The 25,913-nt window shown below is 43.2% G+C and overlaps 1 protein-coding gene across 6 annotated transcripts in view; it reads right to left on the reverse strand.

Moving 5' to 3' along the window:
• Nucleotides 1-25,913, reverse strand: part of Stard3nl (STARD3 N-terminal like) — a 38,138-nt gene that overhangs the window by 2,542 nt on the left and 9,683 nt on the right. For 4 of the 6 annotated variants that reach the window (NM_024270.3, XM_030247456.1, XM_030247453.1 and 1 more), the window contains exons 2-7: nt 16,162-16,444; nt 12,919-12,996; nt 12,371-12,448; nt 10,263-10,316; nt 10,033-10,150; nt 7,527-7,622 (exon numbers count right to left, since the gene is read on the reverse strand). In NM_024270.3, the coding sequence (NP_077232.2) occupies nt 7,527-7,622; nt 10,033-10,150; nt 10,263-10,316; nt 12,371-12,448; nt 12,919-12,996; nt 16,162-16,386 (649 nt within the window). In that variant the 5' untranslated portion in view covers nt 16,387-16,444. Of the gene's footprint in view, nt 1-690; nt 5,129-7,526; nt 7,623-10,032; nt 10,151-10,262; nt 10,317-12,370; nt 12,449-12,918; nt 12,997-16,161; nt 16,445-25,913 lie in introns of those variants that run through there. The other 2 variants (XM_030247454.1, NM_001347485.1) reach the window with 2 other exon arrangements.

The raw sequence follows: 25,913 nt of genomic DNA on the forward strand, positions 1-25,913 counted from the left end.
AGAGTGTGTGTGTGTGTGTGTATGTATATAGAGAAATAATAGAAAATAATCATATAACATAATAACCCTTACATATCTTTGAAATTTTCAAAATGTCCACAAAAAAGAAGGAAACTAATTTTTAACTCATAACTTCATAAACAGAATCTTGCTTTTACTATAGCAAGTACAGGCACCATGTTGTGAAATTTTATACACACACACAACTAGAAGAAAACTCCCCTGTTTGATGGGCAGGTCATCGTTGCACATTTTAGTGTAAGTATACAGCATTGTCACGGTCAGGGAAGGATTTCAGGAGAGTGAGAAGACAAGACACGGATGGCCACCTCATGGGCTGCAGAGACGGGGGGACAATGTGCTCCCCAGTGCACACTTGTCTTATAAAGCCGAGAACAAGCACAGGGAAGGGATGGCGGAGTCTTCAGGTTGTGCCCCGTGTGTTAACTGCACAAACTTTAACCATGCCAAGGGAATGTGGGGTCGCTAGGTAAGCAAAGAGTGCGCAGGCTTCTCTTCCATCCCACCACACTGCTGCTGAATTGGATGGAGACTCTGGTGGGCTCACTACGTCCTTTCAAGAAGAGTGTCTCAGCAGACTGTCCAGGCTGAGCATTCCCGCTGCTCTGAGGTTCAGTGTGTACCGGCTGGCCGACTGGCATGAATGGCTGGTCATTTCTGTCTTGGGTCTTTACACAAAGTTCCATTTGCCATGTGGCAGAGGAGAGAGGCCTTAGTCTGGAGCTTGACCATGACTTCTGTCACTGCATGCCACTAAGCATGGCAGAGTTCAGAGACTTCTGGGAAGTGAGGCTTAAAAGGCAAAGCAAGAATGAAAGAGCCAAAGTTGTTCCAGAAATGTCACGGTAGCCAACACCGCTTCACGGGATCCTGCAGTTAATCTCACTGTTGTTACTGGAGAGGGTTTCCGTCGGTTTCCCCTTTCTAAGCAAATTATAAGTGGACAGAAGCAGAGGTAGCCAAAATGGAAAAATCAAGTTTCTTTTCAGTCATCTGCATTAATTTTTTGTTCTGCCTACTTCTTTATGCTGTGTGTCTGGCCAGCAGCTTCTGTTTCATGTTGCAGATGTGATTATTATCCAGGGTTCCCTCTAACATAATAATTGCTTATAATTGTGGCCCCCAGGCCAAATCTGACCTATCACTTTTGTTTATAAATAAAGCTTCATTGAAACATGAAAAAATAAAGAAAAAAAAAGAATGAAAGAGCCAGAGGATGTGGAGGAATGCTACAAAATTCTGTCCACTGGGCATGACGTTTCAAACACATGAACACAGAGCAGCTGTGGTTACATAGCTGCCCAAGATCAAGGAGGTTAACATCCCAGTGTGGAAGGTGGAGGGCACCTAAGGGCCCATCCTGGTTAAGGAGCTTTGGCAGCTTTTCTTTTAGGGGGTGGCCACTGGTGGGCTGTCCAAGCCCTGATGGATTACTCCACCCTGCAACATCCATGCAGCACTGATTGCACTTAGTGGATTAGCTAAGTTAAAAGAGGACAGGAAGCTGCAGGCAGATGTGCTGGGAATGTGCACAGGGACCTGGGGTTGGGGGAGGATTTCCACACATACAGGAAGTCTTCTGGGAATACAAACTTTCTTAAAACTTAGTAAAGTTTAAAAATCAAGTTTTTTGAGAAGAAGAAAAAGAAGGAGAAGGAGAAGAAGGAGGAGAAGAAGGAGGAGGGAGAGGAGCAAGAGGAGGAAGAGGAAGAAGAGGAGGAAGAGGAGGAGAAGGAGAAGAAGGAGAAGAAGAAGGAGAAAGAGGAGAAGGAGAAGGAGAAGGAGAAGAAGAAGAAGAGGAGGAGGAGGAGGAGGAGCACCAACAACAGAAAAGAGAAGTAGCTTTGGTCTATATGCAGTGTACTTTGTGGTTAGTTTACTAAGTAAACAGTGCCTTTTTGAGAGAAAAAAATTCAGAACTGCTTCACATTCAACAAAATGTAGCAGAAATTATAGGACACATTATTTAAAGGAATATAACACAATGGGCTAATGATCATCCTGAGAGAGATAAAAGGAGAGTCAAAAACCAACCATCTGTGTGCCTGCAAGTACTATATTTAACCAGGAAATCACTAAAGCAGTAATAATAAATACACTCAAAGGATACAATCAATTTAAAAAGTAAAGACAGGCAAGAGGAAAAAGATAGACAGAGATTGTCAAGATGGGGTAACATGAATGCGCAGAGACTGAAACACAAGTCCTGGAGTGGGAGAGCAGTCAGGAGTGGCTGTGAGGGGATCTGGAAGGCAAGCCGGGCAGCAGAAAGAGCTCGCTCACTAGGGAGTGACTGATAGCATGCAGACTGCACAGCAGAGGGCACTGTGCAGAGACAGATGCTGGCCACCTCATGCCAAGGAAACGGAAATGTGCATGGGGAGGTTGGGGATCCGGAAGACATTTGAAGGATACTAGCCAAATGTTCCTGGGGCTGTTGAGAGCCATTAACCCATATACCTAACAGCTGAAGAAATGTGAATACAGATCTCCGCAGAGGGCCACATCACCAACCTGCTGATAATCATCAGGAAACACTACAGCAGGTCAGAATACACGCGTACCAGTAAAGCAAGGTCTAGAAGAACCTAGAGCTGTAAAGGCCTGCATCAGACCCTAAGAAAGGACTGCAGGAAAGTAAGTAAAATAAATAAATAAATAAGTAAATAAGTAAAATAAGTGACGTTTTTACAAAGAAGGAAAAGATTATGCTAACTGCAATCCAAAGGGAGTCGGAGAAACCACTGGCTTGGCACTCTCAGCAAATGTCAAGTGGGTCAGTGGGGGAGTCACTGTTTTGATAACTGTTTCATAGACAAATGGACAGAGATAGCTGACATCAAAAGAATGTGCATGTAGTCTTGTGTTTCTTTTATATATGAAAAGTAATTAAAATATAGCATAATCCTAAAAAATGCAAAACCATCCAACCAAAAATACCCTAATTTTGATCGAAACTTCTAGATAAAATCCACAGGCAAATTTCTTTATGACCCAGAGTGAAGGTTGAGAGATCTTAGCTATGACTGCTAATAACTATCATCATCAGACTAGACTCATAAGCTACGCTTAATTGACATTAAGACACAACACCCAAGAAGCCCACAGGCAGGCACCACCTGAAGTGGGCTTCGAAGACTGACTGAGGTAACTGCAGAATCTCCTAGCTGCTGGAGTGCTGAGAGTATGAGTGTTGTGCTCAGTCCTAACGAGGGTATCTGCATCTCCTCCAAGGCTCAGAGACCACGCAGGACCGCGACAGGGAAGACGGTGCCAACCACTCACTATCTGATGGGCATGATCTGGATAGTCAATAATAAACTTGCAAAAGCTGTAGCTGCCTACACAAGACTGGGAAGATCAATAACTAATCATGAATGAGGTTTGAGTGGTCATGGGGGCCCTGCTTCTCCCCGGGGGGCGGGGGTTACTGAATCTGGTGGGCCTTGGGGGAGGGGTAGTGCAGTCATTGGTGGGTTCCCCAGGCTCCAGTCAACAGTGTCACCTATGCTCACAGGACTCTGGTTAAATCCAGTAGATAACAAACCAAACGAGAAGGCATGAGAATGAGGGGGCTCTGCAGAGAGGAGAAGGGGTTCACTAGAGTGGGAGGGGTGGGGTGGAGTGTGATCAGACTGTGTTATATAAATGTGTGGAGGGGCTGGTGAGATGGCTCAGTGGGTAAGAGCACCCGACTGCTCTTCCGAAGGTCCAGAGTTCAAATCCCAGCAACCACATGGTGGCTCACAACCACCCGTAATGAGATCTGACTCCCTCTTCTGGAGTGTCTGAAGACAGCTACAGTGTACTTACATATAATAAATAAATCTTTAAAAAAAAAAAATGTGTGGAATTATTACAGAACTTAATTGAAATGTGAAGTAAATATAAAGTGAAAAGACCTAAGAGATGTGGAGCGGGGATGTGGAAGAGATGTCAGCATGTAGAGACTTGTAAGTTAAAGACAGCGAGCACCTCTGTAGTTCTGTTAGCCTACCAAAAGCAGACGTGTACAACAGCAAGGACTTGTAAGGATAAAGCCAACATTCACGGCCTGAAGTATGTGCGGAGGAGAGGGCTTCGATGAGCAGCTTCCACTCATGAAAGTTAATAAATGTTCAAACACGTAAGTGGCTGTTCCTGGCTCAATTACTTATTAACAGCCCAAATTGCAGTCCAAAGTGCCAGCGACTGACAAGTGGTGCAGCGTCACACTGTGCAAAAACAGGCACTGATGCCTGCAGAAAGAGCAGCTGAATGCAGAAACCACATGGCATGACTGTTACTAGTGTATGTCCAGGGGACACGGCATCACGATAGGAAGCACAGCAATAGTGACCTCAGCATGACTGTACAGGCACAGGGGCTAAGTGCAACCATGCGCGAACAGTTTACTGTTATAAGACAACCTAAAAAACTAGCCAAAACTCAGTGGCAATTCCCCAAATGACCACTAGGTGGTAGACATCACAGATGAATTGTCACCCTGGAAAGCTTGATGGGGTAAAACTAGTTCATTTAACTATCATTCACAATAGATGTATTTATTTGTAGTATGTAAATTTATATACTTTCATAGAGCTTAAAACATACATTAATTAATAACCCCGGGAATGGGTTTTTAATGCTTTAAATATTCTCTACACAAAGGGTGACCACCTAATTGAGAACCCTTCTGAGGGATGAAGGAATGAGGCAAAGCAGGGGCATGACAGCTCTTGGAATCTTAGCACCTTTATTTTGACTTGCCCACAATAAGTTAGTATTATACAGTTTGAGGTACTCATCTATTCATCCACCTGTCCACTGGCCCGGGATCAAACCGAGGCCAGACAAGTGCTGCACTCAATACTACACATCTTCAGTCCCAAACTAGCCTGCATTTCAAACCAGACTCCCAGTGGGGGTAAAGAACTGCCCCACCTAAGCATGCCACTTAGTTCATTTCTGCTCAGTCAGCATCGTCACTGCAGCCACATGGGTAGCCCAGGCCTTCCTTCTCTGCAACTGGAAGCTTTGGGAACAAAGCGGGCTCTAGTTCCAGCCGCACCTCCACTGGGCTGTGATGATTTCTGTATTCCCATTCTAAATGCCGAGCTGTTCCTTCCTATGAGAAGAAGATAACATTTCTAGGTTCACGTCCTAGAATCTCCTTCTCTACTTAACCCACCGTTCCCGCAGACAGAAATCTACCATGAGTCAGGCATTAGTTTGGGTGCCGGGTCACAAGGCAAGCAAGGCAGCCCCCAGTCTTCTGACAGCACCAGTCTCTGCAGGCAGGCAGCATTGCTCCCTCCCTCTCAGCATTATGAGAGTCTGTGTGAGAAAATGGCTTGCCAGTTTTAAGCACATTACCTTCTGTAATAGTTTCATTTTTTTCCAAATTGAACATTCAGGTAACACAAATGTAACACAGGAAAGCAAGCTCTTTGAGAATCCACCTGTGTTTACCAATACTGATGCGTATCTTGTGTAAATAAAGCAGTGCCTACAGGAACGCTACCTACAGAATTGTCTCTGTTCTCTCTGGCTTCATAACCCAGTGGTAGTTCTCCAGAGGACCACTAGGTGGTGGCAGACATCACAGACTAAAGGCCCTTGCGGGTCCTGGGAAGCTTGACAGAGAAGAACCAGTTATTAGCCTGCTGAGCTGAGCTCCTTGTTAAGAAGACAAATTGATAATGAGAAATTGTATAAGCTAACAGTTACATTTTGAATTAGACTATAAGTTCCATTTTTTGAAACGAGCCCTATGACATAAAATATCTGAATCAAATAGTCACACGATGTTAAGTAGCAAAGCGCTTCACTTCAAACTGTACTTTTTATAGGTTTCAGACCGACACTAACATGTACGTGGGATTGTCCATGTCGTGCTGTTCTGGACCCCACATCAACAATCCACAATGTAAGCAGCCTTAAGTTCCTCCAGTGCAAGACCACTCACTGCACAGGGCTGCACCTTCACAGCCCTTTCCTCTATCTAATGCTGGGACTACAATGTAGCCTCTAATTCACCTTACATCCCAGAGGTAGAAACAGACCAAATAACTGCTACATATGGGGCAGGATGACAGGGCTGCAGAACAGGACCTAGAAGTCTAGGAGTACCCTAACCAAGACAGCAGGAGGGTGGCTGTGGAGAAGACTGGATGGAGGCTCTTGGAGCTTTAGCTAGAGCTACAATGTTCAGAACAGAAGCAATAAAATGCACAATGGCTTGAGGGCCTTGGAGCCCAGGTTTTCTGGAGACTAAGAAGGGAAAAGAAGACAGGGTAAGAGGTGGGACAGCGAGGGAGGAAGGCCAACAGAGGTGACCTGGGCCATGTCACTGAAGGTGTTGGGCAGAGAGCTGACCCGGCCACTCTGGTACTTCCACAGACACAGGAAGCTGTAAGCAGCAGCTGTGAGCAGACTCTCACACTGGAGCCAGCAGTGTGCCCGAGAACCAGCACTTACTGTGTGATGCTAGTGTACTTCTGCTCTGTGCCTGACTTTGTTTCTCTCTTGGTACAAAAAGCTCAGAGTGGTTTTAAGATGTGAATGAGCCCCAGTGCCCCCTTACTTGCCTGGTACCTGTAAAGTCCAAACAACTTAAAATATTTGATATACTGTATGAAAATAAATGCAAATAAAATCAAGTATTTTAGACATCTTTTTCTTCCTCACCCACTATAACATTTAACCACTTTGAAGTGTTCCATGCAGAGGCTCTAAGGTCCACATTATTGTGAAAACATTAACATCTACACACCCCCACTCTTCTACTGACTCTTGGGATCTGACCTCACACAAAGTCCTGCAATGGTTACTTTTTACATGGGTCTTTTTTTATCTCCCGCATTCTGTCCAAGGTTCACAGATGGTCATGGGTCAAGATCTAGCTCCTTTTTAAGGCTCTAATATGTTCCCCTGGGTGCATGTGTCACACTCTGTCACCTGTTGATAGCTACCGTACACAATGCTGCTAGGATTTCAGGGGCTCACTGTGTCTCAAGTTTGTTTTCTTTTCTCTTGGATAGACAGCCAGACAGCCAAGGCTTGAGTGATATCATAATTCTACACTGAATTTTGTTGGGAATACCAAGCTGTTTTCTACAGAAGCTGCACCATGTTGCCCTCTCAACTGCTGTACATGTGGGTTTGACCTCTTCCATGTACAAGGGATTTTAACAAGTAATTCATATGTTAACATGGTACAGTGGTTCCTCAGTATAGTTCTGTTTGTATTTTTCCCAAAGGTTACTGCTGTTGCCACGCTTTCCCATAGAACTGGCTCTCTGCACACCTTTGGGAATGCATAGTCCAGCCCTTGTATGTTTTGGTCAGGCCCATTGCTCCTGCCATCTGTCACCACTGGTCTCCTGGGAGACTCCCTTACTTAGTTTTACATCATGGCATGGTCAGGGCCTGCTAAACAGACTGGGAAATAGACAGGATATGAGACAGAAAAATGGAGGGGGCTTCAAAATGGACCAAGACACGAACAGTCAGCGATGGCTTACCTGCTTCAGACTCAGGAGGGGAGTAAAACTGACCATCAGAGAGCCCTGCAGGGATGAGAGCCGCCCTCTCGGACGCATCCTGAACGAGCAGGAGTCCTGGAGAGAAGAACCAGATGGTAAGATCCACATCACTGTCCTGGCAGCTGCCCAGCAAGACTAACTGTCATAAAAATCGCATTTCAATACAGCAAATAAACTGTCAGAAAAACAAGGTACTTTGAGAATCTTTCAACCATCAAATAAAGATTTCATTAATTAAACGACACACCAACCTTGTGAAGATTAAAGAAAGACAGAAAACAAATAGTTTAAATAATCCTTTCCAATTACGCCTGGGCTCAGTGTTCAGATCACTCTCCTGACGAGTCTCACTTCTCTACAAACATCAACACCAACTTCAAAACCAAACAAGATAAATGACAGAAACTCATACAAGGACGAACACCTTCTGTCCTTAAGGCTGCTTTGCTAAAATCAGTGTCAGTGTTAGGAACTGTGGTAGCAAGTCCCTGGCCACACACAGAAAACAGGTAAGTTTCCTTCGTGCCACTACAATGAAGGCAAATGATGCTTTACATTTCATAAAATATGGACTCATTCTTTGACATAAAAATTAGTTTAGTGTTAAAAAACAAACAAACAAAACCTTCACAAATAAAACTACCACACAACTAAATGAGCATAGCCACAGAGCAAGCACCCGCCCAGCCCTGAACGCTGTACCTCTCCATGAACATCTATACAGTTAGCATAACCATTCTGAAGCCATGGGGTCCACTTAGAGTTTTATACTGTCATTATCAATTATAATCGTATATGCTTATCTACCACAAAGAAAGGAAAAAAAAAAAACAGTTAAAACTAGAAAAGCAATTAGCTCCATATCCTCTCATGAGTCCTGTGTCCTGTACCTAATACTGCCTTTCCTGTTCTCCTTTCTACACGTGACACTGTACCCACAGGTACGTGTTTCTACACACATGCACAAGCATGCACGAGTGCACACACACACACACACACATTATATGTAATGTATATATTATAGTTAGGATCTACATATGGTAGAATGTTGGGAAGAAAATATGTTTTGGTTTTTTTTCTGATTCTAGGTGGCTTTGCCTTTGCCTTCTTTTTAAAAAAAGTAATGTTTATGTATTTGTGTATACATGCGTATCTGGGGTAAGCATGTGTCACGGTGTATAATCAGAAGACAACAGTGAGAGTTGGCTCTCTTTCCACCATGTGGGTTCTGGGAACAGCATTTAGGCTGTCAGCCTTGGCAGCAGGTCCTCTTACTCACTGAGCCACGTCTCCAGCCTTTCTGCTCACCTTTATTAGATATTGTGAACCTGGTTTAATCGCATAACTACTCCAACCTCAGTCAAGTGAACACTGCAGAGTGTGGAGTTTATTACAATAAAAAGTGGCCTCCCTACAGTAACGTGACAGGCCGCTTCTCAGCTTGAAGGAAGGACACAAGGGCAGAAGCATCTAGGATCACCGTTTAGTGTGCTCTGTAAATTCACTCTTGAATTACAGTTCTTTTGTTTGGTTTGCCTTCTCTGTTAAAAAACTTCTTCAAATCAAACTTCATGTAGAGTGATCCTTGGTCCTGTTGCTTTTAGAGCTATAATTATGCTTAATTTTCTATAAAACACAAGATTTTTTTCTTCTTGTTGGGGCAAATTGAGCCAGATGCTGGGAAAAGCTCCAGCAGGGGCGTGTCTAAAGCAGCATGCCCTTCTAAACCGAGTTAGGATGCCTTTCCCTCCTAGAAGGAGGGTGGCATTGTATCTCCACTAAAGGTCTCCTACAGAGAAGAACCCCAGGCCAGTAACCAACTTCATGGCTCCCGATGGACCATTTGGCCCTTCTCCCTAACGTCGGAGCACACTACATACCCATGAGGTTATGTCATAGCTCTGTCAGATCATTCAAGGGAGGACAACAGACTGCTGAGCCGGCCACTGAGCTCTCCTCTGGACCATCAGAGTCCCAGTGCCAGGCACTTAACTGCTCTATTTGTGACCCATCTTGAGCCTGCTATCTGTACAGCGAATTGGCAGATGTGTCTGCAGAGCTGCTGACTGCTTTAAAGCAGCTTCTTCCATTCACTTAGTGTTGGCTCCATATTCTCTGGCCTGAAAATACACAGTTCTGGTCTAGACGAATGCTTACAGACCTGGGAATTACAATGCGAGACGGTCAAACCGCCCAGGGAGAAGGAAGAGAGCCTACTTCTCTTTACGTTACGAATGTCCGTCTAACCAACGGCCATACCTTCTAAGGGACACATGGCCCAGCCAGAACGAGGAGCCACTCGAGTCCCTATGCACTCAGATGTCCACCCACTTCACCCTCAACTCTGACACAGCCACTGAAGAACATGTGCCTACCTGCCTCAGTTTGGTCCCTGAAACTTCTCTCACAGCAAAAAGCCACATCAGTTCCCAACAGTGTGATATGTGCAAGCCTGGCAGGCTGAATGTGCCAAAAAACAACTTACTGTTTTCTTCTTCTGCCTCTTGAGGTAACACTTTGAAATCCAGGAACCACGTCTCAATCCAGGCAAGGATGAATGAAATGATGGGCAATACATAGCCAAATGCCCCTTGAGAGAAAAGCTAGAGAACAGGAGGTGTTGAGGAAAAGCAGCCAGTACTCAGCTCACATGGGAGGGAAGGAGGACTTCCTCGGGGCACAGAGCAACAGCACAGGGAGGAGAGTCACACATACCTTTGAGAGGATCACTTTTGCTAATAGAAAGGCACTGGTCACTGCTGTTGTTAACTGCAAGACACATAATATAACACTCCTTAAACAGGGCACTCAGCACTGTGAGTGACCCCCACATCAAGAAAGCTGGGCCAAGAGCAGACTGTGCCCAGCCTGCTACTTTCCATAGTATTTGTGCTTTCCTGCATACCATTCCGGGCAAAATGGGGTTTCTGAGGCATGTAACCTAAGTGGCTATATACAACACTCCTCCCCCTAAGCTGTAGAAGGCTAATGTGTTGGGAAACTTCTCTCTAGCCCAAGGTACAACTCTAATACGTGTAAGAAAGGACAAGTGACATGCAGATGGGGCTCTGTCTCCCAGGGCTGTGAAAGCCAGAGCATTCACTGCACGCTGAGCCCTATGACCCACTTCTCCAACTGACGCTTGAGCATGGGAAAGCCTAAGAATGAATGGCAAAAATGACTAAAGTCACCCGCAGGACAGAGGCCAGGAACACACCGAACACATGCTTAGCAGGAGTAATCAGATATACACACTCATGCTAAGAGAAAACATTTTACTACCAGACAATAATTGACTTTAGAGACTGACATCAGTTGCTTCTAGGTGACTTAGCTGATTTCCCTTCCTGCAAATAACGTAAATAATTTGAAACAGAAACTTGGATCTGCTACGTCAGCACTTTCCTTCTGCAGACTGAGATGTGACACAGTACTGATGTAAGTAAAGTGAATTCTATCTGAAAATGAAAGGAGGTGCTTTACTGTGACTCAGCGCACACATCTGTGTGAATCTCTTCCGTAACAGATACCAAGATGGAGAGTCGGACAAACAGGAGTCTGCGTGGAGACTCTGGAATAGAATGCCCCAAATGCAGCATGTGATGGAAAAGCAGAGAGGGGTGAGGAGGTCAACAAGAGACAGGGATGAGGCCTGCTGCGGTGGCAGCTACATCCTTGAACCAAGACTCACAATGACAAGAGGTCCAACACACGCGGTCAACCTTGATGACTGTCTCAGGCAGCACTGCTCGCATCTGCACCAGCCCAACCAGAGAATGCTACTGCTGGATTTCAACTTAGCCCTGAGCTCCCTCTGGTATAAGGAGCACCAGGGCTCTGCACCTATCCTCCATCTCAATCACTAGGTTTGTAGGAAGGGATGAACAACACCCAGGACATTCAAAGACGTGGCAAAAATGATGCAGGCAGCCAACTGTCTCCAACATTCACTTTCTTAATATGTACGGAAAATGAACAGACTCGGTGCAGTCTCTGCTAGACACAGGAAAAGGCTTAGGCAGGGGTGGGGAGGTGTCCGCTCATCTGGAGAGAGCAGAGGAACAAAAGGAGGAGCGCAGCAATGGCTCTTCTGTCTTTGACAGTTGGTTAGCAGGGCTGTGGACATGGGGGCTTACAACCGCTTAGCTGATGAGCCTGAACATGTGTGTGAGGAGGTTTCCAGAGAAAACCTCAATGGAGGTCAGAAGGCCCACCCCGGATGCTGGCAACAGCATCCCATGGGCTGGGGTCTAGAACTGGGCACAAATGAGGTACATTGGGCGCCAGAGTTCATCTCTGCTTCCTGACTGTGGACACCATGTGACCAGCTGCCTCATTCTCCACAGTTCCCCTCCCCACTGTACTAGACTATATCTCAAACTGTGAGCAAATAAACTCTTCCACTCTCAAGATGCTAAAATCACTTCAATAGAAAAGCAGCCAACAGAGACTATCAGGAGGGGACTGAGGGCAGGGGGAGGGGCTATCACCAAAACAGAGACTAGAACATCATGTGACAACAAACTCACAAAGCAAGGCATTTCCCACAAATCTCAGTCGGAGGCACTGCCCTCCACTCTCGGGAGGAGACCAGGGTTTACTCCTGGCCCCCTAGACCCCGCCCCCCTTACAGACCATGCCAGTAACGGAGTTAACTGTTCTCACTGCAGAAAGATCACAGGTAAATTACTAAAGGGAGGGAAGACTTTAGGAAAGGCTGGTGAAACCTGATCCTCCAAATCCTGTCACCTCCCAGCAGGGCCTGCTGTGAGCTCCCGGGCCACCAGCCTGCTGGGAGATGACCCACTGTGATGTGCACTCACCGCTATTGCCCACCAATGGCGCAATCTGCATACAGCATACCCAAGTATCAGCACTTTGAATCGAAAAACTGCCAAAAGCTGAGGGGGAAAAAAGAGTAAGGAAAGTTATATACAATATGTAAAAAGTAAAGCAGCTTCAATCTGTCATCAGATCCCAGACTGTCATGTGCAACGTGCAGAAGTGCAGCCCTAGGTTTCAAATCAAGTCCCTACTATTGATACAAACAGGGGGAAAAACAAAACAAACAAACAAACAAAAACCCAAAGACAGACCAGCACTCCCTCCAGGGACCAGGACCTGTCAGTGAGTTCTACTGCAGCTCTGGAGCCGCTGAGCGCTCCTGAGGAGGGCTCCTGGTCTCATTCACCTTTCTTTCCCTTTCTTGCCCATCAGTTTCTTCACTGAGTTGGCAGGAAATTCAGGGAAAACAAACATGCTCATTGCTCAAAGGAAGGAAAAGTGGCACTGCGTTTATGGCCTATTTCAAGGGACCTTGCCTCTTGGTTTCCATCTCACTACATCCGAATCAGGATATAAAAATACTTACAAATATATCAAAGTAAGAGGAGTAGTAGTCATAGTGAATCACTTCCTTCTTCAGGGTGTTCTCGATGCCTCCGTTCACCTGGAGAACAAACAGCAGAATGAGAAGTGAGAATGAAACACTAATATATACCATATATATACTTACACACACACACACACACACACACACGAGAGAGAGAGAGAGAGAGAGAGAGAGAGAGAGAGAGAGAGAGAGAGACTATATGCTTCCCTGCATACCTCCTTGGAACTCACAAATGCTCAAATATGAAATAACGACCTCTTCCCAGTTGAGTCTGTCTCCATAGTTCTTGGAAGGACCAGGGAACCCTGACCTCACAGCACTCATTCCCAAGGCCCATTATGACAAAAGACATGTGTGCCAACATTTTCTGTGGCTAGTTTTGTTTTAATTTGCTCTTGACATTTAAAATTTTGACACTCTAATAGATATAAATGCATTATTTGGTTTAAGAAATAGGAATAAATTTGGCCTACAAGAGTATATAACACAAGTACAGCAAATGAGGGCAATAAAATTCAACAGGATAAATTTTTTGCTTGTCCTTTCATATTACCAAAATTAAACTGAAATGATCAAGTTCAGGATTCTACAGATTAAACTAGGCAGAGAAATTAAAAAAGAAAATCAAGTAGGGCTCATATATTAGGCCAATCATGGAGTCCAGGCAGTCTCTTTACAGCCCTAGGCTATGGCTCAGCCTGGTCAATTCAAGTTTCTCATTACAAACGCAGTCCTAACAGACAGGCAGATAGAATTTACCAGGTAACTGGGTAAGAGGGGGAATTAATGAGGAATTGTTCCACAGCTGTTCAACTTGGCATAGAAACGGTCACACAGAACGGGAGGTCTTAGCTACTTCACTGATGCGCATGTGCCAGAGAAAGGAAGGCAAAGTATGACTACTACTCTCTGCCTTACAACTCTTGAGGAGTTTAGGGGTCTGAGTGGTGAGTATGGATCAGCTATAGACGTGCTTGGCTATTGATCTGTACGAATGAAGTGCAGAAGAGAAGTCATGTGCAAGTAGCCACCTAACCTTATGCTGTGTCTCTGCAAACTACAGAAAGCTGCTGCCCAAACAGTAAAAGAATGATTACTACTGGTGGCCTCAGCCCAGGTTCTCTAGCAGACAGCTCCCTCTACTTCTGTTTCATGGGTGCTCACTGGCCACTGGGAAAATGCTTCCCTTGCTATTGTGTGCACTGTAACTTGACTCTGTTGCCTATAAGCAGAGTCCTTATAGTTTATGTCTGCAACCCAAACTTGTAATTTAAATCCTTGTTTCACAATCTGTAGTTCAGGGGGTCTCAAAGAGACTAACTACAGTGCAAACAAGATCTCTTCCCTATCATCTTTCTAGATCAGACTAACACGTCCCATATGCAGGCATATGAAACCTGAACTGCTTCAAAAGCCCGAGGCTTTCTAAGTACACACATCACTACAAATGGGAACTTTCACACTTGGCCTCATAGGAAGGGACTCAGTTCAACTTCAAGTCCACTAAAGAGTGTAAACTGGCCATCAGACTATGAATAAACTATGAATAAATAAATGTCACTAAATTGGGTTTCATTCCTAAGATAAAGCCCAAGCACCTCAGGTAAGGGGGAGTGTGTGCCTATACTTTTCTAGGTTCCATCAACAGATAAGTCTTAAATACTGCGTAGACACAAGTCTGCCCTGTCTCCTGAACGTGCCTCTCAGATGAGCTCTTTCTTCTAGTCAGGCACTTGGAGCAGCATTTCTTCACCAGCTTCTGACTTTGTATTCTTGCTACCAACCTGCCTCTAGCTTAATCAAGTTGTTCACCATTGCCACGAAGATCTTCATCCACCCACAAGTACGTGCTGGGAACCTACTGAGGGTTGGGCATTGTTCCAATACGGGAATTACTTCAATAAAACAATGTCTATCTTCAGGTGCTTGTCAATGTGTAAAAAGGTAACACCAACAACAGTGAATCACAACACACAGATACAAGACAGGGTGACAGAATAATGGTGCCATTTAAACTGATAGCAGCATGATAAAATCCCAAAATCCAAGAGGATCCAGGAAATTAATAATTTTATGCAGAGAGAACACTATTGTCTTAATACAGACAGGAGCCTGTTCCAGTCTGAAAGTGGAGGCCAGAGCAACTGTGGAATGAAAGCAACCATGGACAAGTAAGGGTGAAGTGCTTGCATAGAGGAGTCTTCTAGAAGGGCTCAGGCTAGGTGGTGGGGAACACAAGCAACCAGACCCAAGGCTTTGAGAAACAACACATACCAGGGTTAACCGAACTCATTATTACAATAAAATTCCATCAGGTTATTTTAATTTTGTTAGTGTACATATAGAGAATTTAAAATAATATATGTTAAACTTTGTATTATACTTCTATTTGATAGTACTATTATAGATAATTATAGGGCAACATAACTGCAAAGTTCCCCAAATTATTCTAGGATCTGTTCAATAAAATATGAAGAAATAATCTCTTTTGCAAACTCTTACACAAGGGAATTAAAAAGCAGATATAGCAAGCATGTTTCAGAAGCACTTTACACATATATTTTAATATTAAAAATTATCTTAAATGAATGGGTGTTTTCCCTGCATGTATGTCTATGCACCGTGTGTGCCTGGTGTTCTCAGAGGCCAGAAGAAGGCATCAGATCCCCTGGAACTGGAGTTAGAGATGGTTGTGAGCTATCATTTTGGTGCTTAAACTAGAACCGGGGTCCTCTGGAAGAGCAGCCAATACTCCTAACCTCTCCAGCACCAACTGTTTTGTTGTTGTTTTTAACAAAAATAGCTGGTAAACATAAAAAAAAAAAAAAAAAAAACAGAAAATAATTGGTTTTGATTTTTAAGGCAGGTTTTCCTGAATGTATTTGAGACATACATAACCAAGCCTGTGCACGATGACCAGAACTATGTCCTACGAAGTTTTATGAAATAGAGAGAGCTGAATTTGTTCAACAAGCTGTATATGTTCAACTCTGTATTATTAAGCTAAGCACCGGGAATTCAAATTTCAAAATCCCAGAAGAAGTAAATTTTAAGTTTACACAATGTGTTTCACATACTAACACTAACAGTAAGAGAAGACTAAATCAGATGGAGACAGGTAACACTGTTATCATTTGAAGAGATGATATTCACTAAATAAGTCAAAAATAATGAGAAAAAAATTTCAACAGTTTTAGCAAGTCATGAGCAAAACCAACTTACATTTAACTCTATTATCCACAGTAACGTTACAAATAAGAGGTCAAAGGTGACAAAGAGACAAAAAGTCCTCCTGACATCAGAAATGCCTTTCTTTTCCCTTCCTTCATAGGACTCAATCCTGGCCATGAGCTGCGCAGGGTTGATGGAATGGATGTCTCGCAGAGAAGCGTGTGAGCTCTGGCTCCCCGTCAGAGTGTTCTCCATGTGTTCTGGAAGATGGTTCATCCTGGAGGAGGACTGAAGGAGTCTCCATCCAACTCCACCATCCCTAGTGAGAAGCAACCTGAGAGAACAGAAGAGAAATTGTATCCACGTTACACCTATGCTGATGGCCTGTCACATGCTGCCCCCCCACTCTCACTGAGCCACAGTGCTGTGACATAGACATGTATGCTTGACAGAAACAAAGAGCAAGTAAAAGAATACATTAAAATATGTATTATATAAATACATATTTTATAACATAATATATAATATATAAAATAGTAACACTGCACTCAATATTACTAAGTGGCTGCTTGGAAAAGTGTATCAATGAAGAAAACAAAGTTACAGTAGGAAAAGGTAAAGCTAGGGTATTAAGCACAATACCAAAGCATTCTTGGAAACCAGGAGCCAGCTTCCTGGCTACACCAGCAGGTAAGTCTCCATAGTCTTGTTATTTCCATGGGCTAGGCAGCCATATTCCACACATCTCCCCAAAGAAAGGAGCAGATCACATGAACTAGCTACAAAGCTGCTCCTAGGGAGGAGGTGTTTGCTCTAAAGAAAGACATCACTATATTTAGCACTCCCCATCACCTCTTCTTGAACAAACATGTTTCGGGGCATCTTCTTAGGAAGGTTGTATTTAAACCCCCAAAGTCCAGCACAATGCAAACACCAGATTGATAATTCCAGAAGTTATGGCCATATATAGGAGTTCCCCAAGACCTGGAATGCTTCCTCTTGAATAACACTGAGGAGCAGTAATCCAAATGAGCAGCTTCCTCACGGATGGGGAAGTCCACTGAACAGAAAAAGATGGGTGGCTGCAGTGCTGAGCGTTACAGCTTTCCATCCAGGGCCAGTCCTCTGGGGAGGACTTTTTGTGCTTCTGGCTCCACTGACATACATGTTTTGCTTTAGCCACTAATGTGGACATTGTTGGGTGGTACTTGTGGCCAAATTTGTATGCTCACCTTTCTAAACTGTCACGTCACTGGTAGAGTCCATACCAGGCCCACCTCTAAGATGAATGAAACAATATGAAAATAGCTTGCTAAGATCCCCCAGGCAGTGTGGTCTCACACAGTACATTTTCTCTCCTTAAACTTGGCTCTGCTTGCTACCTTACCATAGTCAGAAACTGAAGTCCTTTACATACATTTATATCTGTTGATGGGGTAATATATTATTTTTAAAACAATTTAATGACATGAGTTGGTATCTTGCTACAGGAACTCTACTTTTAGAGATTTAGAGGAAACTCACCAAACCACAGCCATTTAATGTGTTAGCTAATGTGTCTTAGAGGTAGAGAGGGGCATAGTGACTAGAAGCTCAAAGCAGGAATGTGTTTAGGGAACTTGGTAAAGTTCTATTTTTTGACCCAAAGGAGTAAAAAAAAAAAGTTGTGTTCACTTGGTGATAAACTGTATTCACTTGGTAGTTTCAGTAGTGTGCTGACTGTTTAAAATATCTTACCTACATACACGTGTACACATATGTGTAGCCTTTCAAAAACATTTTCATTTAAAAGTTTATCATAAAATTACTCAATTCAATTAGAAAGCAAACCTGCTACTTAACCAAAGGAACAATTAGACAAGTCGTTACATGGGAAGCCATGTATGACTGATTCAAATGTATCCTTTTCAAGCCTTTAGAATGATTTAGGATAATGCTTATGTTATATTAATTGGATTACAACTCTGATGTTAAGTGGAGCATATACGTGTGTGTGTTTGTGTGTGTGTGTATAAAACCATACAATTAATTCCTTAAAGGACCATGTTCATGAAACATATCAGACACTAGCCAAGATTACCGATGGATGGTGAGTTTTCTTTTTTTCTTTTTTCTTCCGTTCTTAAATGTACTTTGTGCACAGTAGGTTTAAAACAGGAGGAACTAAGTCCACACATCCTGCTGTTAGGATTCTTTACAGACCTGGCCAAAAGTCTATACAGCTCTCTTTTCTTTTCCTCCAAACTAGGGAACATTAGCACAGTGTTTGTGTTACTTGTTTCCTCAGAATCAGCAAATCAGAGACCATTTTGAAAATCTCTGAAGGAAGCAACCTCAGTGTGCTGTGAACAAAAACCAATGCTTTAAAATTTAAAAATATTGTTACATGATTTTTTTTTCAATTAGGTCAACAGCATTCTAGCTATTGCTATAATTAGGCTGAGCAGACAAACCACATAAACTTAAAACAGGTTTCATTTACTCTGAAGCTCACGGGTCTTCTAAGTCACATGTAAGCAACTCTGCCTCATGCATGTTGATTTCAAACTGTGTTGGGGTTAGGTCTGCTCTGCCTGCCATGCTCCTCAGACCAGGGAAACCGTCAGCATGCTCTTGTCATGAGAGATGGCCAGAGCACAAGAGGCAAGCTAGACCACATAAACATTTAAAATCTCTATAGTAACTATTTAGTTCACATCAGCCAAAGCATGTTTTATTAGAACTCTGCTGTGCCATTTGTATCACCGTGGATGTGTTCATACTGTAACAGCAACAATGAACATCTGCAAAAAAAAAAAAGAAGAAGAAGACAAAGAAAGAAAGAAAGAAAGAAAGAAAGAAAGAAAGAAGGAAGGAAGGAAGGAAGGAAGGAAGGAAGGAAGGAAGGAAGGGAAGGAAGGAAGGAAGGAAGGAAGGAAATTGTCTACAAAGCTGAAAATATTTGCTTTACTGCCCTCTTTGTTCCAGGAAGTGCTAATGGTTTCTTCTCAAGGGAGATTGGGCTGAGACATGAAGTGACAGTGTAATGTCTATAAACCATGGACAAGCTAAATGACAAACATCAGTTTCTACAAACGTTCTACAAAATACAGGTCCAGCCATGCAGGGAAAGCAAGCACTGTGCATGCACTGCAAATGCTGCTGGAGTGGGCGTCGGTCAGACAGGACACCCGTGCTTGACAGACATATCAGCAGGGCAACCTGGGGAACCCACATGCTCATGTGTTGTCCTGCTCCTGAAGCAGGAGAGCCTGCAGTTATCCTACCCATCATGCACCATCGTCAGGAGAGAGAGAGAATGAAAAGGCCCTTTGTGCTTCCAGGGACTTGTCTGCATCTTCCAGATCATTTTACTACATCAGTCCCCGTGACAACACCCAAACAGTAAACAGAAACTACCAAACAAGTGGTAGAAGATGAGGACCAAAATCTATGGAGATGCAATAATAAAATCCATGGTTTTACAAACTAATGGAAAAACAAAACATTTCTATGTATCTATTATGTTATGAAAATGCCAGTTTGTCTTCCGATGAGGACAAACAGGGAGACTGCCCTGCTTACAGAGCAGTCAGTTCACTAAACCAGCATAACCTCTAACTACATTCTAAACACTTGTCCTCATTCCCAGAGATATGTGCAGTACTCACGTCTCATCAAGGAAATGTCTCTTTGCAACAGATGGAGGCATTACAGAATACCACAATCAGTCAAAATGCAGAGCCCAGTCCCAGGAGACAAACCTAGTAACACTCAAACCAAAGCTCAGGGGCCAATGCTAAAGAGGGGCAGGAAGGCTGCAAAGCCAGAGCACCAGGGAGACTGCTGCAAGACGGGCTCTATTAGGAATGTCAGAGGCTACAGCCAGAAAGTCTCACCATGACTGCCTTGATGGTAACACAGACAATAAAAACGGATTTGCTAATATGGATAGCATGGATGGGGAAAGCCCGTGAGAACTCAACCCTACCCAAAGAACTACAGGAAACTAAAGAATACTGAGAGCAGGAGAAATCATCTTCCCCAGGGAAGAGTAAATCAATTGATTATCCAGTACAAAATGGTCACCCCTGAAAACAGACATTATGTAGACTGAACAGGTTGTGTTTGTGTATTTAGAAATATGTGTGTGTATTTAGAAATTTATATGTGTGTATATGTACATACTTAAATATCAAAAGGTAATGAAAAAGATCATGAATTTGAAAAAGAGCAAGGGATATATGGGTTTGTAGGGAAGAAATAGAAGGTGTAAATGATGTAGTTCTTTTAACCTCCGTGTGTGTGTGTGTGTGTGTGTGTGTGTGTTTAAAAAAGAAATACAAAGATGAGACTGCCACAGACAATCTTGAAAGAGAGCAAAATTAGAAGGCGCTTTCCACAAAGCTTCAGTAATGAAAACAGAATGCTGCTGGGTTAAAGACAAATGAACAGATACTAGGATCGAGCTGGGCCCCAGACAGGTCCACAGGCATCTGGGCAGCTGACTTTCCATGAGGATCCCAAAGCAATGATGTGGGGAAATAAAGCTTGTCTCCAGAAAAGCGTGCTAAGACAACCATATAAACTTGAAAAAAAAAATGAATTTCAACCTCGAATTTCCAACTAAAATTTAGAAACTAATTTAAGATGGATCATGGATATACGCATAATAAGAATATAAAGCATGAGGGGGCATCAGAGGCTGGAGGAAGGGGTAGAGAGATGATTTCCATACATCAACAATGTATGGAAATGTAATAATAAAATACAGTATTCTATATGCTAATTGAAATAACAAAGCATTTCTATTAATGTATCTATTAGAATTTGTGGTGAACACTTTTACAATATTCTTGTAAATACAGCTTTCTTAGAAAAGGCAGAAAAACAAAATGTCACGACTGAAACTCTTTTGTGCAGGTTGCCTTCAAAGACCATTTACTGTCCTATCTGAAGCAGTGTGAACGTTGATGTAAGTATGACTAATGATAGCATGGTTGGCGTTCATTCTGGAAAACAGTCTTAAGATTATGGCTACCTTGTAAAAGCAGATTAAGAGTAGGCAGGAAGTCAGAAAAACACGTAGGAGGAAGACAATTAGAAAACTCAGTTTACAATTCTCAGTGCCAAAATTATTTAGGCAAGACACAGTAGTAGATGCTAACAAGAATTTTAAATTTATGAGGAATAGTCTCAAAGTATTACTTCTTACATAAGTAAGTTCTGTTGGGGGACAACACACCTGGACCAATGCTCATACAAGTTCACATGATATCATATATTGTGTTGCAATAAACATATAATAATTACAACATTCCCCACTATAAATGTTTAACCTGCATGTAGCTATAAGGAAGTAATCAATCGCAGACAACTCTCCAAAACTCCTCAGAAAAGGCAGTGAACGAAGAGTCCGCAAAACAGTCAAGTGCAGCAGTGGGAACACTCTTCAAAATGAAAGGGGCATAAAGCCCAAACGTAGTCATGAAAAGGCCTCGCTGAATAACAAATGTAAAAAGGCAATGGTCAGTGAGGAGGCTCAGTGGGTCAATCCCTATGAAACTCAAGCATGCCAGCACAAGCTCAAGCCGTGGAACACTCACCAAAACTGTCATCCGACCTCCACATGCACGCCATCACGTAGTGAGCACACACATACACACACACACACACACACACACACACATTCTCTCTCTCTCTCTCAATCTCTCTCTCTCAAACACACAGGCACACACATCCTCTCTCTCTCTCAATCTCTCTCTCTCTCAAACACACAGGCACACACACACACACAAGCATGCACCCAGACACAGTTTTTTAAAATGTTACTTTTAAGAGCAACAACTACAGAAGACTACTAATGGCCTGATAAACTTTTGAATGTGTTACATGGAATGCCCTCAAGTGAGCAGTGTTACAGCTACACCTCATCACTGGTCTCTCAAGACCTCACTTGGAGCATGACTGACCTTTCATTTCTTTCTCCTGTTTTTCAGAAGCTACTATCATTCCAGGATAATTGAAACAACAGGGTCTCCATAGTAACCATCCGCCATTTCCAAGTTTCCTCCTAGAAAGGTACCTTCTAGTGCTAAACAGTACACTCAAATTATTTCACCTCCACACAGCACCTAAAAACTCCTTTCTCTCAATGTCTCAGAGGAATGGGTACCTCTTGTGGTTTGAATATGCTTGGTCCAGAGAGTGGCACTATTAGGAGGTGCTCCCTTGTTGGAATAGGTGTGGCCTTGCTGGAGTAGGTGTGGCCTTGTTGGAAGAACCGTGTCACTGTGGGGATGGGCTTGAAGACTCTCCTAGCTACATGGAAGACAGTCTTCTCCTGTTTGCCTTCAGAACAAGATGCAGAACTCTCAGCTCCTCCTGCATCATGCCTTACTAGAAGCTGCCATGCTCCCAACCTGATGATACTGGACTGAACCTCTGAACCTGTAAGCCAGCCCCAACTAAATGTTGTCCTTTATAAGAGCTGCCTTGGTTTGGTGTCTCTGCACAGTAATAGAAGCCCTAAGACACCTCGTTTTGTGTTATCCAATGTTTGTGTTCTCTTTTTGTGATGTCTCAATGAATCCCAATTATAGGCTATTGCCAATGTTGTTTACTCGCCAGAGTTTGGCAGTTAGACTTAGTGATGACACCAGCATACTTGATTTACAGACCACAGAAAAATTTAGCAGATACTCAACTAGAAGCTTCATCCATACTGGCTAGCCTTCACAATGCTGGAAGATAAGATGCAGGTGACTGGAAGATAAGATGCAGGTGACTGGAAGAGAAATGTAATCATCTATCTCACCCAGCTGTGAATCCTGCAAGCTCCAATCTTGCCCTGCCTGGCAAAATAGGTTCTCTGGTGCAACAGTGGCATGCACATTATACGAGTTACCGACCATTTTTTAAATTGGTTATCACTGTCAAATCTGTGGCTATACTGACACTGTCAACAGGGTCAGGAACCTCTGGCTAGATAGGTCATGGGCACTAGTAAAGACCCTGCTTTTATTCTGCTAGGAGAGCATAGCACTAAAATGCCTTCTGAGGACTCATTGCTATGCCCACAGATTAATTCATCACTCAACCCTTCTCCGAGGCTTCTTCTTGCATAGGACAGCAATTAATCCAGAAGACTCAGAATTGGTCAATGTGAAGAGAATAAAGACAACTGGGTGTTCAGTCCAATCTTAGCTTCCTTTCTTAGATTATAAAGTATATGTGTGGATCTATGTATGGGTATGTGCACATGCGGGCAGTTGCACACTGAGCCCTGGCATATCTGATCCCCTCCTGGAGCTGGAGTTACAGGTGGGGTGATAAGAGACCCTATGAGACAGTGCTGGGAACTGAACTCAAGTCCTTTGGAAATGTATCACGAATTCTTAACCACAGAACCATTTCTCCAGCCCCTCCATTTACTTTCTATTATTGTGATAAACACCAAGATCAAAAGCAACTTGGGGAAAGAAAGGGTTTCTTTCATCTTATAATTCCCAGGTCACAATCTACCATTGAGAAAGGAAGGGCTAGGCAGGAGCTCAAGCATAAACTTGAAGACAGGATCTGAAGAAGAAACCATGGAGGATCACTACTTACTTCTGCCTTGTTCTCCAAATTCATACTCAGCTACCTTCTTATACCTTCCTGAACCACGTAAAAGGCCGGCACTACCCACAGTGGGCTAGGCCTTCCTACATCAGTCACTACCCAAGAAAATGTTTCACAGACTTGCCTACAGAGAACTCTGATATAGACATCTTCTCAAATAAGGTTCCTTCTTTCTAGATGTCTCTATCTTGTGTCATGCACAAAAACTAACAAGCATAAGCCCTAAATGTAATGACTCTATCTTACCGCTAAAGACTAGGGGAATCATTATGGAAGAAAGAGCAGAAAGACTGTAAGAGCCATGGGTGACGACTTCAAGGAAGTGTTTGCAGACAACTGAGGGCAGAAGCAAATACAAACTCAGTGACTGTGATGCATGCCCAGGTCCTGCACAAGCTTACTCCAGACACAATCCCAGCCTAAAGCAGGGAAGTGAGAATGAGGTCCCACTCTTATCTGATGATATTTTTTTAGAATCTGATTGCTTTTGAGAGAGAAAAAAAATTATTTTCTTTAATGAAATTCTCAAATAACTAATAAAAGAATTATTTTAAAAGTTAAATCTCTTATAGTAACTATCTTGCACTCCAAAGGCCAGAAGTGAGACTGTGTTTCTCACACATTCTTCATGTTTCCCAGGCCTGTCCTTTCTAACACAGACAAATCACAGCTTAATTCCAAGAAGCAGCCTGGTGAGTAGTCAGCCAACTCCACGAGCCTCTTCAGAGAGTGCGCTGAGTTCCTATTCACTTAATATCACAAGACTTTTTCTTTGGAAGGTAGGGTAAGAACTCCAGAACGTGATACTCTATCTGATGGCAAATCAACCCACTGTCTCTAGTCTAAGAGGATGCTAAGAAAAATACCTGGGAATAGTGAACATCAAGTTTCCCTGAAGCCAGTTGAGACCACCCTCCTCCTTTACAAACTAGAGCATGTCAATAAGCCATTTCCATCTATGACCAGGACCATTTACAGGTAAAAGTTGCATGTGCCATTTCCTATAATGCAATGTGCACACAAGATGGCCCCAGCTTCAAAACTAATTTTCTAATGTACACTACAAATAAATGTCTGCAGTTGAAATCTTAGTGAATGTGAGTTAGAGACGTCAATCTTAAAATATGGATGCCTAGATTTTAAAAAATAATAATAATACTTTCTCTTTTTTCATTAGGTGTTTTTCACACTTACACAAGAAACTAGATCTTCAAAGGGCAAGAATCAAGTACAACGTCCAGGATCATCTCTATCAGGCTAATCTGTGCTTCAGAAAACAAAATCATGTAAAACAATAAAGACCACTAAGAGACGCAATGCAACTACAGGCTGATATTCCGAGAAATCAGTATACTGCACACCTGAGAGTAAAAAATCCCCCTCCCTCCCTTTTTCTCTTTTGTCCCTCCCTCATTCTTTCCTCTCCCTCTCTTCCACCTCCTTCATTTGTTTAGACACAAGGTTGCCTGTAGCTTAGGTTGGCCTTGAGGAAATTCTCAAACCTTCGGCCTGCACCCCAAAAGTCCAAGTGTAGGAATGTCAGGCATGCCCTAACCATGTCTGGCTGTAACAGGATCTCTAAAATCTTATTAGGGGTCTGTAAAGAGTTTAAAGTAGCAGCATTCTCAAAAACTTAAATCTTGTGACTTTTAGAAAGAGATAAGCAATTACGATATCATAATTCTAGTGACTAGATCAAAGATTCTGACATTCACACATTACCTATAAAAACTTCCACATATCTAAGAATAGCCGTTAACCATCACTAAGGTCTTATTTACAGCTCGAATAGGAAAAGGTGGTAACGCTGACTGCGGCTGAGGGCACCATGCTCACTGGTGAAAAGCACAGCCCCAATCAGCTCTCACCGGCATCCTCACCGTTTTCTCAACACCTCTCATCCAACAATTCAGTCTTTCTAGTCTGCAAGCCCCCAGTTCTGCCTTGTGCTCAAAAACAAAGCTTTCCTCTCCCTACTCTGCTTAGGAATTTGAGCTCCTTGTACAGGTTTCGGGGTCTGCACCTTTGCCATACTTCTGCTCCACCTAGAATGCCCATTCTGCAACCACCTATGGTGCAGGAAACTCACATGACACCTCCTCTCTGCATCCCTGGGCATCTAAGAGGCTTCTGAGGCCTCCATCAAAGGCTCAGGTGTGAGCAGCGTGGTTCTCAATGTGGAGAGATAATGAAACCATCCA

This window comes from Mus musculus, chromosome 13 (genome assembly GCF_000001635.26).
Source record: "Mus musculus strain C57BL/6J chromosome 13, GRCm38.p6 C57BL/6J".
Taxonomy (NCBI): Eukaryota; Metazoa; Chordata; class Mammalia; order Rodentia; family Muridae; genus Mus; species Mus musculus.